Raw genomic sequence first — 13,644 nt, forward strand, 5'->3', positions numbered from 1 at the left:
AATAAAACCAAGCCTTCTAAAATGCCACAATCTGGTGGGTGTGGATGCTACAGGGCCCAGCAGAAATTCTCTAGCAGATCCTCATGGAGGGGGTGCAATCCTCACGAATTGCTTCGGAGGAAAGGGGCACAATCCTCGTGAGTTGCTTTGGACAGAAGGGGCAGCCTCCCGGGGCCACGCTGGCTATGAGCCTTTCCGAAGGTAGTCGGGGGCTTCTCCGATGCCAGGCAGGTGATCCAGGACCTGGCCCAGGGGTCAAGCACATGTCTTAAGTATCTACTGTATCCCGGGCCCTGTGCCAAGTACAGGGGATCTGACGTGAAGAACATCACTCAAGTGAACAAGGCTTTGCAAAGCAAGGTGGGAGTTTGGTCTGTCCCCTACAGAGGCAGCAGGAAAGGATGTCCACATGGCGCGCATTTAACCCCCTTTGTCCTGAACAGCCCGAAGCTCTTGGCCTCCAGTGAACAGAATGCCTTGTGTGCTTTACCAAGCTGCTGCTCAGCGCACCCTGAAACGGCCCAGCCTCCTGCCTCCGAGCCTTTGTCCGAGCTGGGCGGCCACACTGGCAGGGCTCCGTCCCTACCTCCTGCCCTGTCCTGACTGCTCAGTGCCAGGCCTGCTCCCTCAGCCCCAAGGACTCTGGGACTCAATTCCATCTAAAAGAGACCTAATCCCTGTGGGGAGGAGCAAAGCCCCGTTCTTTTCTACAGCTTCTGGTCAATGAAGGGAAGGGATTTGTCAAGAAGGGCTGCGAGGCTGCCGTCCACTCACACGGGCATGGTCATGCAGGGGCCCGATGGTTAGAGGGCACACGAGGCTTTAGAACTGCCTTGTAAACGCTGTCTCCTTGGGCCCTACAACAACCCTGAGATGCAGACCAGATGTGACAGATGAGGACAGATGAGGCCGAGTGGGCTTGGCTTGATTAGTCAAGCCAGCGAGGCAGTATCCCAAGTGGAAATGACTTGTGCTCCAAGGTCAGCCCTCCATCCCGGGGGGCTGGCAGGCTTGGGGTTAGCTCGGGGACAGGGGAGGGAAGAACTAGTGCAGTGGTCAGAACCAATCAGCAGGGACGAGCCGGGGAGATGGCTGACCTCCCTGGCTTTGTGGCACCTCAGCCACAGTGCACACGGGTGGGGGGAGGGAAGAGTCCGGCCCTGGCCAATCAGCCTCCTTCCTCTGCCCCCTCCCTGCCCCGCCCTTGGCTATGGCCAAGAGCTCACATTTGTCTCAGGGAGGAGGAAGGGGCTCAGCCTGAGCATCCTGAGGAAGGAAAGCCCAGGGCGTTCCTGAGCGGGCAGCGGGGGCGCCGGCAGCTGGCGCGGCCCAAGCTCCGGGTGGGCCGAAGTGGGGGCTCCCCAGCTCTGGGAGACGGCTCTGCCCTGGGTCACTGTGGCAAGATGAGGCACAGATGATAAACTGGGCGTTCACGTGGTCAGAGCCAAAGAGAACTGCCTCCCTATGGAGGAGGCACGGAGGACGGGGCTCTGCCGTGGAGGCCCCCGCCACACACTGCACCCCCAGAGCAGGTGGCTATCCGCAACCCTGGAGGGACTATGCACCCTGGGAATTCTCTGCAACAATGACACCATGAGTCTGGACCAGAAACTTAGAGCATCTACAAGACCCAAGGGTCCCAGGACCGCCCCAGAGAAGTAGAGGAGGACAAGGAAGGGCACATGAGAAATACCGGGCAGGTGATGCTGGGGCCAAATGGGGAAAAGTCATCAAACTAAATAGGAAGTTGAGAGGGGGGAGTGAGGGAGTTCTTCCAGCCAGGGGAGGCAGGAGGGAGGCCAGGCACTTGTAACAATGAGGAGCAAGGAGGCTTTCTCAGGCTCGGGGACAGGAGGCAGAGAAGCAGAGCAGGGAGGACAACAGAGGAAGACCAGGGAGCAGCCGCTGCCCCGACCTGGCTGAGAGCACAAAGGGGAACAATGGCAAACCAGGCTGCTGCCTAACTGTGATGAATACTGAGAGCCACACTATGATATCTGCTCTTTATTCTATGGGAAATAGGGAGCCATGGAAGGTTTTTGACGTCAGGGGAGAGGGCAGGTGGCAAAGTGGAGAAAGCTTCAGAGAGATGGACGTTCTAAACAACACAGAGAACAACGTCACCAAAGGCAGAGTGACGGTGATTGGGAGGGATGGTCAGCAGATCAATGCAGCAAGACCACAGGTGCCCATGAGAAACTAAAGAGGCGGTAGCTTGGTGCCCGATGTGGAGGGGAGGGACCAAATGCCAAAACAGGGTCATGATTCCATCAGTGCTCAAGGAGCCACTGGCTGAACTGATTCATGGGTGAACTGCCCAAGTCACGCAGAGGATGTCTCCATTGTACTTCAGTGCCTCAGGGTTTGAGGGGATCAAAGACCCAAGACACTGTTGGAAAAGGTGACTTCAAACCAGCCTCTCCCATGGGGGAACTTGGGCAAATCAGTTAAATAAATCAAGCCTCAGTTTCCTCATCTGAAAAATGAGGGAGTCAGCTTGGATGTTCTTTAAACTCCCTTTACTTGAAAGTCTCCCTGACTGCCTTGAATGGAAGCAGCCCGTTGCACTCTGGGACAGCTCAGCTCGATTTTGTTTTTTCCTGACATGAAGTCGGACTTTGCCTCCTGCCCTCTTCCCCCACTGCTCGTACCCCTGGAACCTCTGGAACCAAGCAGGAAAAGCCTCACCTCTGTTCTAAGTGAGATGACTTAACCATCTCATTGTCATTTCAAACCAAGCCACAGAAAGCTGGACATCTTTCTGTCATCTCGGTCCCTGCCTCTGCTGGCTGGGCCCCCCGCCATGGAGGGATGGCGCTGGGAGGGGCCCGACAGCCGGCCTCTGGAATGGGGCCGCTGAAAATAAAGCGTCCATATTTGGACTCGGTTCAGGGACCAGCTGCTGGAAAGCGGTTTCTCTGCCCCTCCTGCGGCCTGCACGGAACACGGGCTGGGCGCTTTGGCTGGGCGGCTTGGCCTTCGTGGAGGGAAAAGGGCAGGGCTGATGGCCATCACAGGCCCCGGCCGGACCAGCTCACAGACCCACACTATAGGAATGGCTGTGGCCGACATGTCCCAGAAGGGACGGGATATTCGGGGGATTAAGTAATGACTGATGTGTTTAGAATGGCTTTTTCACATAAACTTCAGAAGATCAGAGCAAAGAGCAGAGACTTTGGTTCCAGGAGGAAGCTCTCCCTCTCCCGGCTGCCCCAAGAAGAGTTAGTTGTCAGCAGCTGGACAGTCTCAAACAGATTCAGTCTCAAATTTGATTTTCTTTATCGGAGAAGTCTCAGCAATTTCTACCTAAATAAGGACTTTTTTCTCCCACAAAACTTTTCTTTATTCACAATCTAGGGAGGGGAGTGGGGGCTGGGGGGACAATGAGCACCCTCGTTGAACACCAAAGGTTGATAGTTTTTTCCCCTCTAAAAAAAAAAAAAAAATCCACATTGTCTCATCACGTGGACACACAACTCCAGCCCAACAAGGATTTCATGGTCCCGGTCTCCTGTTTCCAAGTTGCTCATAGGCGACAATTTTCCTTTCCACAAATGCAGAATGAGAAGGCATCTCGGCAGCTAAAGCTCCCAACTTCATGGAAAAGAGAATCCCCATAAGAGCGAACAGGGCCGAGGCCACGGAGCCACTTCTGGAAGCCTTTGGATTGCAAGGACCCAGACGCTTCCGGGGTAGCGGAGCCACTGTTCCCAAGGGTGTGTGTGAATGTGTGTGTGTGCGTGTGTGTGTGTGTGTACCACACTTCACAAGTACCCAAGTGCTATGGAGCCATTCTTGTTCTCACTACTCTAGAGACTGACCCTAAGACACCAGTAGCTGGAAAGAAGCATGAAAGTGTCTGGCGCAGCCAGAGGGATGGGAAGAGCAACGGGGACAGACGCAGGACTCGGGGGCCCGACTTACATGTCTTTGTAGCGTTTCTGGATCTGGGCCCGGGCCTTCAGGTCCTCCTCTTCCTGGAGCTGCTTGGCCACCTGAAGATCATACTGAACCAGGCGATTTCTCTGCACGTTGGACGCCAAGTGATGTTCGACTGAAAGGGAACAACAAGAGGTCAGGGGGCAGCGAGGGCCCGCCCACCCTGAACTCTACCCTCAACGCTTCATTTTTATTTTTAATTTGGACCAGACCTCAAATTCACTTCAAAATCCTTGTGAGAAAACGGCCTCTGCCGATCCCCAACAAGGGCTGCCCTGCACTCTCTTCAAATACAAGACGCTATGTTTTGGACAAAATAATGAATGATGGCAAAATATAGCAAACTAATTATGTAAAGAGACACCGGTACATTTGGGCTGGGTTCTTCCTAGACATACACACTATCTCACACACACACACACACACACACACACACACACACACTCTCTCTCTCTCTCTCTCTCTCTCTCTCACACACACACACACACACACACACACACAAATCAAGAAGACAATAAAAGGGAGAATGGGGCCCCTCGCCTTCCCCACCGATTTCCCACATAATGTTTCCCGGTCCCGTGTCTGTCTTTGCTCCCAGTCTTAGCGTCTCGTGTCTGCCCTGCAAGGACCGGTGGCCACAAGGGCCGATATTCACGGCCACCCGTCTGTGACCCATCTGTGAACGAGCAGCCTCCGCAAGGGGTCGAGCCCTTCTAGCTGCCTCCTGGCAGAGGTTCTGGACGGGTGATTAAGCAAAGGCTTCCCACATAGAAGGAGCCCGAACCCCCACTCACTTTCTTGCTCCTGGAGATTGTGCGCGAGCGTGTGATCCTCCAACACGGCAAAGTCCCGGCACACTGTCGGAAAGAAACACACAGAAGGTGTTATTAGGGCTTGATGTGGCCAAAGGTCACCATTAACCCTCTGTTAATGTGGCAGGTGACTGGCATCCTCACCTGGAACAGGAGTGGACCAAGTGGAGAAGGTCCCCCCGGGCCAGGAGTGCAGAGGCCCTCACTTTACACATGGCCACAGTCACTCCCACAAGCTGGGACTCGGGCCCCCCCCTTGGACTCTTCCCACTTTGTCACTGAATATCAATGGCCTTCTCCGTGGTTCATGAAGGGATTTAACAAAGAAATAGACACGGTGGCCCCTGCCCTCAGCAGGTGATGGACCCGGAGTCCCCTACCAGCGGTACCGGGCACTGAAGGCAGGGCTCACTGCCCCACTACAGAGCCCTTCCTGAGGTAATAATGGGACTGAACTGAAATCAGTGACAGCTTTTTCACAGCTGAAGGACAGAATTCAAGCCATGACAGCTGCGAGCCGGGTCCGAGATTGGGCGAGGGAGGGAAACCTAGGCTTTCACTCTGAAAAAACAGTCATCGTCTGTGCAAAGCCAAGCCAGTCAGTGCATGAGACGCGCTGCAGAATGGCCTCCGACCTGGCCAGAGCAACAGAGGTCAAAGTGGTAAATGCTGAGAAGCAGAATAAAAGAAGGGAAGGGCAGATTCCCGAACCCACGGTGATCTCCTTGCAGACTCCACCATTGCATGCTGGGAATGAATGACTGGCTAAAAATTCAGATGGATCCAAGGGATGGTCCTTTGGTATAAACAGCCTGAGGATGGATTTTTTTTTTTTTAAATGCAATGCAGAGACGGAAAGACCAGCAATTTTAAGTCCACAGAAGAATTCCCTCCTTCCTCCCTCCTTCCCTTCTTCCCTCTCTTCCTTCCTTCCCTCATCTGAATCCATATTTCAATGTGCCTGATAATCCATCTGGTACAGAAGTCAAGGCTGAGTCTGAGAATGATGGCAGTGAGCCAGAGAAGCACCAGGCTTCCGCTAGGTTTGCTCTGTGTGTGCGCGTGCACACTCCTAATTCTGGAAGCTCTGGATCTCCCCCCCCCCAAACCGATGAATCCAGAGGCGCCCCAGGGCCATAAATGTGTCCGGCCATAATGCTCTGGCCTGCTCTGTGGGAAGCCTGACCTAAAAGTCCCCTGGGAACAGATGACATGTGAGGAGATCCAGGGAAAAAAGGAGATCCCTTCATGGTAGAGGATTGGTTTGGAGGGAAGTAGCGAGACCTCAAGGGTCAGCCAGCAAAGCACGAGGCAGAACAGAGAGGGGCCTCCCCAAGGGCCAGGCCATCCCTCACATACAAATCGTCCATCCCCCTCCCCAAGGGCCAGGCCGTCCCTCACATACACATCACCCATCCCCCCTCCCCACCAGCCAGGGGCTCCTTAACCCGTTCCCCTGATTTGTACCATAAATAAATTGAAGAGAATGGCCTACACATACTCTAGTGTCACTTCTCTAACTGGGAAGCACCCCAGGCATCTATGTTACTTCTAATGGGAGTAAGCCAGCAGGGATTAAAGGAAGCAGCAGAAGCTTAAAAGCCCACACACACAACACTCAATGGATAAACATTTATTAAGCTCCTACTACATACCGAATGCTAGGATATAAAAATAAACCAGCCCCTTCCTTCAAGGAGTGAGCTCCCTTCCGGGAGAGAGAAAGAGAAGAGAGGAGAGGAAGACAAAGGGGAAAAGAAAAGGGGAAGAGATAGAAATAGAGAGACAGAGACAGAGGCAGAGAAAGAGCCAGAGACATATATGATAGATGCTATGAGATAGACAATAAACTGCCGGATGGATGATAGATGGATCCTGTGTACAAAATAGACGTGCTACGGGGAGGGAGGTCACCAGTGACTGAGGCAGTGCAATTAGGAAACACTCCATCTAGAAGGGTGCACATAAGCTTCTTCCTGAAGGAAATATCAGACTCAAGAGGAACAGGTGGGGAGAGAGGACCAGGGACAGGCCATTACAAAGGCAGCGAGGCTGGAAATTGGGCACCACATTTGAGAAGCCGCAAGCAGGGCATGACTGGGTCACCAAAGATTAAGTGAAGGAGGGAATGTGAGGAGATTCGAGATAGGCCGGAGCCAGATTGTGGCCCGAGATCAGTGACTAAGAGACTTGCTCCCAAAGATAAGAGGGGCTGGCTGGATTTTCCCTAGAACGTGGAGGAGGAGTCAGACAGCAAGGCAGGAAATCGAATTTGAACTTTAGAAAATGCTTTTTGACCTGAGTGGAGGATGGATTGAGGTAAGGAGAGGACTGAGGCAGGGAGACCAAGTAGGAGGCCATTGTAATGGATCAACTAGGAGGCAGTGGGAGTCTCAACTCATGTGGAGGCTGAGAGAAGGGAGGCAGGGAGATACTTGAGCAAGACTATGGAGGCCAAAACAAGCTCCGGTGATCAGCTGGCAAGGGGAATAAGGAAAGGTTCTGAAGGGCCAAGAAGAGGTCTCCTGCCGGCCCGATGGCAAGGATGGCGGCACCCTCAACGACGACGGGGATGTCCAGTAGAGAGATGAGTTGGGTGAAAGAGGATTATGTTTTTTGGACATGTTGATTCTGGGCTGGCTAAAGGACATCGCAGTCCAAAGTGGAAGAGGGGATGTAGGTTGGGGACTCGGGGGACAGATGAAAGATTGATGCACTTCAGAAAAAAACCATGGAGCCTGAATGTAAATCAACACAATTCATGCTGCCTTCTTTTTTCTGTTTTTTTTTTTTTCCCTTTCCCATGATTCTTTCCTTTTGCTCTGATTTTTCTCTTCCAACATGATTCATAAAGCAAAGTTCATTAAAATAGAGGAATTAATAAATAAGAGACTTATCACAACAATAATATATTAATAAATAAATAAAAGAGAGATAGATAAATATAATAAAAATAAAGAAAGGAAGATGAAACCCAGGGAGCAGATGCTGTCAGATGCTGACTGTGGGTGGCTGGACACATAACCTTTAGGGGTCTTTCCATTTTCAGGTTTCATTTTCTGCAAAACCACAAAAGCCACCGTGAAGCTGTTTTCAAACGCCAGATGCATCTCATGTGGGCCCCATCTCGGGCCTCCGCTTGTGTTTGTTTGCAAGACCGATCTAGGGCAAGTGTGAGAAGATTCAGATAACCAGGCCCGTCTACTGATCTGGAACCTGTGGCTGAAAGTGCAGACCACACAGCCGGGCCCGGCCACACTCAGCCTCTGCTCCCTTTTTCATCCCTTCCCCATCCCAGAAAATTACATAAACTTCAGATAAAGGCCAGAGAACAGTCCCAGGCACGTAGGCAAACACCACCCTTCCCCCCCCCACACACACACAAACTGTTTGAGATGAAAAACAACCCACAATCCTCTGTGTCTCCTTATTTCACATTCGAATGCCCCGGCAGGCTGGGTCCCTCTGTTCCATGGCTCCCTTTCTCTTTGGGTCACTCCTGCCCTCCCAAGCTGGCTTGTGACTCGGCCAAATAACTGACTCGCACCTTGTTATTTACAGGCTTCTGAAACACACTTCCCGACTACCCAGAAAGCCCTCCAACCCTGTGGCCCTCCTCAAATTAAAAAACAAGATGGTGCCTCCTTTTCCCTGCTCCACAGCCAAAGCAATCCATCCATCAGCAAGTTGTGCATTAAGAGCCTCAATTGCTCCCCAGCTTTCCTCCCTGAACGGGTACAGCCTTAGTCAAAGTGAGACCTATTGAAGAATTTAAGAAGGCCCAAGTCTCCCACTGCATCTGGGGCCATCTCCAGTCGTCCTGATCTCTATCTGGCCGCTGGACCCAGAGGGCTCTGGGGGGGCAGTGAGGCTGGTGACCTTGCCCAGCACATCACAGCATCCCCTCCATAATGTCACGGCCCTCTTCGGGAGCAAAGGATGCACAACAACAGATGCTCGTTATCAGAAGGGCCCGGCTCTGCCCTCAAGGAGCTTCCACTGTGCCAGAGGAAAGAGCCTCTGTGTGAATATGGCCTTCCCGGCAAATCAACGCCAGGCGACGTGGTCAGAGGGGAGGGAGAAGCTGAAAGCAGCCTCCACGGAAGCCCCAAGATGGGAAAAGAAATAAGACCCATAAGGAAGTGCAGCGGACCACATTTAGCTTCTCCAAGTTCAATGTGGGAAATCAGGGATGCTGGGGGTCAGGGAGAGAGTAAGATGGCATTCAAGGCAGCCTGGCGGATGCCCTTTGGATCCCAGCTTGGCTCCCTACATTGGCTTGACCCCTCCTTGAGCCTCCAGTTTCTTATTGATAAAAGGAGGAAGCCAGAAGGGGACAACTGTTATGGTGACTTTCCCATGCTGAGGCAAGGATGTAAAGAGAGGATAAGAGGAGGGTGCCAAAAGAAGGCTCTCCAAGATCACTTCCTTGGAAATCAAGGCCGGCTTTCCAGGAACACCAGCAAGAAGGGCCACAGGCCGAGCTGATGTCCCTTGAGCTCTGTTCATTTACAGATCCCTGATGTCATCATTTTTATGTGAGTCTGGGTGGGAAAAAGGTCCCTTGGGTGCTGAGAAAGGGCAGAGGAAGCCGCCGAGCCTTCTAATAGCAGGATCCTTCACAGATGCAGATGGAAGCAGAACTGGGGAAGGTTCCCAGAGGAACACGGGGCCTGTGTTCTGGGCCAGTTCCCCCCTTGTAGTTCCCCAGCGAGCTTCAGCAGAGAAGGCGAGCCAAGCCAAACTCCACAGGACACAATCCCTCCCAAACTCCACAGGACACAATCCCTTCCCAAACTCCACAGGACAAAGGCCTTTCCCTGGCTGGTCTGGAGCTCAGCCCGGGGCCGAGGAGTCTCACTGAAGTCCCAAGATGACCTTCCAAGGGCCGCAGAGGAGCTCCCAGGGGACTGAAGGGAAGTGATCAGGGCCCTCCTCCATCATCTGAACCAGACTCTCTGCATCCTGTGCCACCAGCTCCTGGCCATGGAGGCAGGCAAACAAATGGCGAGGGCGACAACTGAGATTTCACCTTCTTGGGGTGGACATGGAGGAAGAGGGAGGCAGAATGAATACATCAAACTATTTTTTAAAGAGCTTTTAAGACCCATTAAATGGATGAAAGCCTCTGGCTCTGTGGGTGAACTCTCCGGACTGGACTTGGGAGACAGGGAGAAGGGGAATCACACGGGATGAGTGAGCAGGCGGGCCAAGATGGCCCATGAGCCCTGGCGCCAAAAAGAATGTCCAGATGGAAGACATCAAACAGCATCACTGGACTTGAGTTGGAGTAATTTTTTTTTTAAAAATCGGGGATTTAAGGCTGTAATCACTCTGTGCAGAAACAGGAAGGAGCCAGCTGTGTTCTCCTGACCTTTCCCTCTCTGCCCCCACAGGCAGTCCCTGGAACTCAGCTTTAGACTTGGGCAATGGGGATTCCATCCGAGTTTGTATGGGCATATATGCCTCGGAATTAGCCCCTCCCAGCTGGCTAAGGAGGCCCTGGAGGAAATGCTGACCTCCTTCAGCCTCAGCTTTCACAATAAAATGATGGGACCTTCCAGAAAAGCATTATAGAACACAGAACTCCAATAAATAAGAGTAATGGCCTGTGGAAAAAACGGAAAAGAGGAAAGGGGGGGGGGGGAGTTGGGTTATTATGGACTCCCCCACAGTCACCAGGATCATTATAATCCTAAAGTCTGATTACTTGAAAGTCTCAGTGCAGAGTCAGAGAGTGGGTTTGGCATCAGAGAAGGCAGTTTCAGATCCATGGCCTTATACTGGGTGTGACCTTGCTCAAGTGCTTTCTTTTTCCATGGGACCTGGATCGAGAAAAATTTGGACTACATGACCTTTGAGATCCATTAAACACAAAGACATCCTTTATTTCAGAATCATAGAAGACGAAGTCACTCACCCCCCATCTCAATGCACCCGAGAGATGGTCACCCAGCCTCTGCTTAAACACTCCCAAGCCACCACCTGCCCAAGAAGCCCACTTGCCCACGGCTTTCTCGGTTCTGTGCTTTATTCCATTGCTAAGTTCTTCCTTAGCTTCCTTAGCTGCCATTTTGGAAAGCTGCCCAAACAAGCCTACCTTAACCCCCTCCTGGTTTTTCTGACTTCATGGACTTCAATACCAGCCTCCCGAGGGTCTCCCAGCTAAAAAGTGTCTGAGCCCACGTTTGACTTCCTGACTTCAGGCCCGGACCGTTCCACGGCACCGGGGTCAAATGTCTCAAAGTCATGGAGGAAGAACCAGCGATTGAGGCCAGTGTGGCTGGAAGAGGGAGCTGAGCATGGAATCTCGCCTCTCAGGAGCCGAGTCCCTCCATGTCCCTGTGGCCCCCCAAGGTCCCTAAGGCCCATCTACGAGTCCCAGAAGGGCCGTTCTGCTCCAGCAGAAGGAGGATCTCGGCAGCCAGAGAGCATGAACCCCAGACACCTTTGCCTTTGAACCCACCATGCTGATCAGAGGGTTTTGAACACGCTGAAGTGTACAGTTCTCAAGTCAGACAGACGACTAGTTTAACAAACCACAAGATAATTTCTTGGAACAAAGAAGGCTGAGTCAAAAATCTGCATCTGACGAGGCAAATCACCATGGGACGGCGGGCAGAGGAAGTCTAAAGGGGCTGGAGGTGGGGGATGCCGCGATTCAGCTGAGTCAAGATAAAGTTTAGAAAGGAAACGACCTGGGGGTCAGGCCCCCAGGAAGACGAGGGTCTCCAGGCCAGAGAAGAGGAAGAGAGGAAAGGAGATGGCCTGGACCGAAGGCTTCCCTGAGATCTCCCACCGAGAAGACAAAGGAGGCGGTCCAGTGGGGTCAGAATTTGGGTCGGATGGTCCCTTAGGGTTCTCCCAGCTACCCTGATGGCTGACGTCACTGAATGCAGGGGGCTAGGGGCTCTCGGATGGAGGAGGGGATGGGGATGTGGTTTGCTTCCTTTTACAAGGATAGTGGTTTTTGGAGGCGACGGCCGAGGGCAGAAGGCCTCCGAGCCCTGCTCTGAAGCAGCCCAAGGTCCTGCTGCTCACTGGCCGGTCTGGGTGAGCCAGGTGAGAAGTTTGCCGGAGCATGCTACACAAACAGTCAGGCCCCGGTGTGGGAGGGTGAAAGCTCACCTGGTTCTAGGTTAATGAGCTGAAGGGCCCGGGACCTCCTTCTGGGAGCATGAGCTACAGGGAAAGGAATTCAGTCCCAGGAGAGGCCGCCCCATGGGCTGAACGTGCTCCAGCTGGACGGCTTTGGGGCCATGCTCCCACAAACGTGCCCTCGTTTCCTCCCCTCTCCCCTAAGTTCTTGCTCAGCGCCCCGTGGAGTCGGGGGAGGAGGGGTCTGTGGCCAAGGCTCCCCACGGTGGCCGGCCTGACGGAGCCTGGGCATCATGGTGCTAAGGGGCACGGCCGACTCCGTCACTCCCAGGCCAGAGAAGAAGATGCCATTTTTGGCTGGTGTCCAGCTAGGAGAAATGTGCCTGATTCAGGAAAGTGAGCTCTGGGAGGGCAGGACTGGTGCCTTCCTGTCCAGATAAGACTAGGACTAATGGGAGGAAGGACTCACATACTTAATATGCACATTTGTGAGCTGACCCACTGATTAGGAATCCTTACAGATACACTGGCAGCCTCAGGGCATGGAGGGAATCAGGTGGCAGCCAGGGGGTGGCCAGGAGTCAAAGAGAACTGAATTCAAATCTAGCCTCAGACACTCAAACTATGTGACCTTAAATCACTCACATAACCCCTGCCCCCGTTTCCTCATCTGTAAAATGGGGATGATAGTCACATCCACCTCCCAGGGTTGTTGTAAAGATGAAATGAGATGAAACTGGAAAGTGCTTAACACAGGGCCGGGCACATGGGGAGGTTCAGTCAGGTCCCCTTTGGGGTTTTTTGTGCAGAGACACTGCAGTGATTTGACATTTCCTTCTCTAACTCATTTTACAGATGAGGAAACTGAGGTAGACAGGGTGAAGTGACCTGCCCAGAATAAGTGTCTGAGACTGAGTTATTTGAACTCAGGGAGATGAGTCTTCCAGATTCCAAGTCCAGTGCTCTAGCTACTGAGCCATCCAGCTGTCCCTTGGCCTATGGCAAACGCCCTGTAAATGCATTTATTAACCATGAAAGGGTTCAAGAATGGGGATGACCAGCTGTAGAGTATTTTTCAGAGGAGTGGGAGGGAGGTTCCCTTCTAGTTCATAAATTCCAGGTTCTAAGGTTCTAGACATAGTTGAGAACACAGATTGACAAGAATATAGAAGGAACCGCTTTCCCTTCCCTAAAATCATTCGATGCCTTACTTGGTGATGGCGTCACAGTTTGTGGGCGGCAGAGTGGCAGGGGTGAGCAGGATGCATGTGGGTTCTTGGGCTGGGGTCCAGATCCCCACCACCTCTCACCTAGATTACTTCAACAACCTCAGATTGGTCTCCAGCCTCGGTCTCCCCTTACAATTCACTCCACATTGCTACCAAGTGATGGAGCCAGGGGACTTTCTCCCTCACTCTCTCCCATCATTCCTTCCTTCCTTCCTTCTGTTCCTCCCACCTTCCTTTCTTTTTGCCCTCTCTCTCTCTCTGTCTGTGTCTTTCTCCTTTAGCATTTGATTATTAGTATTCACTTTTAAAACTTCCAAGTTAAAAACTCTCTCTCTCCTTCCCTTCATTGAAAGGACAAATAATCCACTATAGGTTATACATGGATAATCATGCAAAATATTTCCACATTAGTCACTCTGTGAAAGAAAACAGTCAGTGGACTTTCTGGACTTCTCTGCCTTGTTTTTGTGGGCATTTTCTCCCCATTAGAAGGCCACACGTATCCTGCTCACCTTTGCCACTCTGTGGCCCACAAACTGTGACGCCATCAAGTAAAGCACTAAATG

The 13,644-nt window shown here is 52.4% G+C and overlaps 1 protein-coding gene across 3 annotated transcripts in view; it reads right to left on the bottom strand.

The window, feature by feature from the left end:
* CCDC50 (coiled-coil domain containing 50) overlaps positions 1-13,644 on the bottom strand; it is a 79,617-nt gene that overhangs the window by 37,559 nt on the left and 28,414 nt on the right. For all 3 annotated transcript variants that reach the window (XM_031957419.1, XM_031957418.1, XM_031957420.1), the window contains exons 2-3: positions 4,734-4,796; positions 3,925-4,054 (exon numbers count right to left, since the gene is read on the bottom strand). In XM_031957419.1, the coding sequence (XP_031813279.1) occupies positions 3,925-4,054; positions 4,734-4,796 (193 nt within the window). The remainder of the gene's footprint in view (positions 1-3,924; positions 4,055-4,733; positions 4,797-13,644) is intronic.

The sequence above is a fragment of the Sarcophilus harrisii genome, chromosome 3, assembly GCF_902635505.1.
Source record: "Sarcophilus harrisii chromosome 3, mSarHar1.11, whole genome shotgun sequence".
In the NCBI taxonomy this organism is placed as follows: Eukaryota; Metazoa; Chordata; class Mammalia; order Dasyuromorphia; family Dasyuridae; genus Sarcophilus; species Sarcophilus harrisii.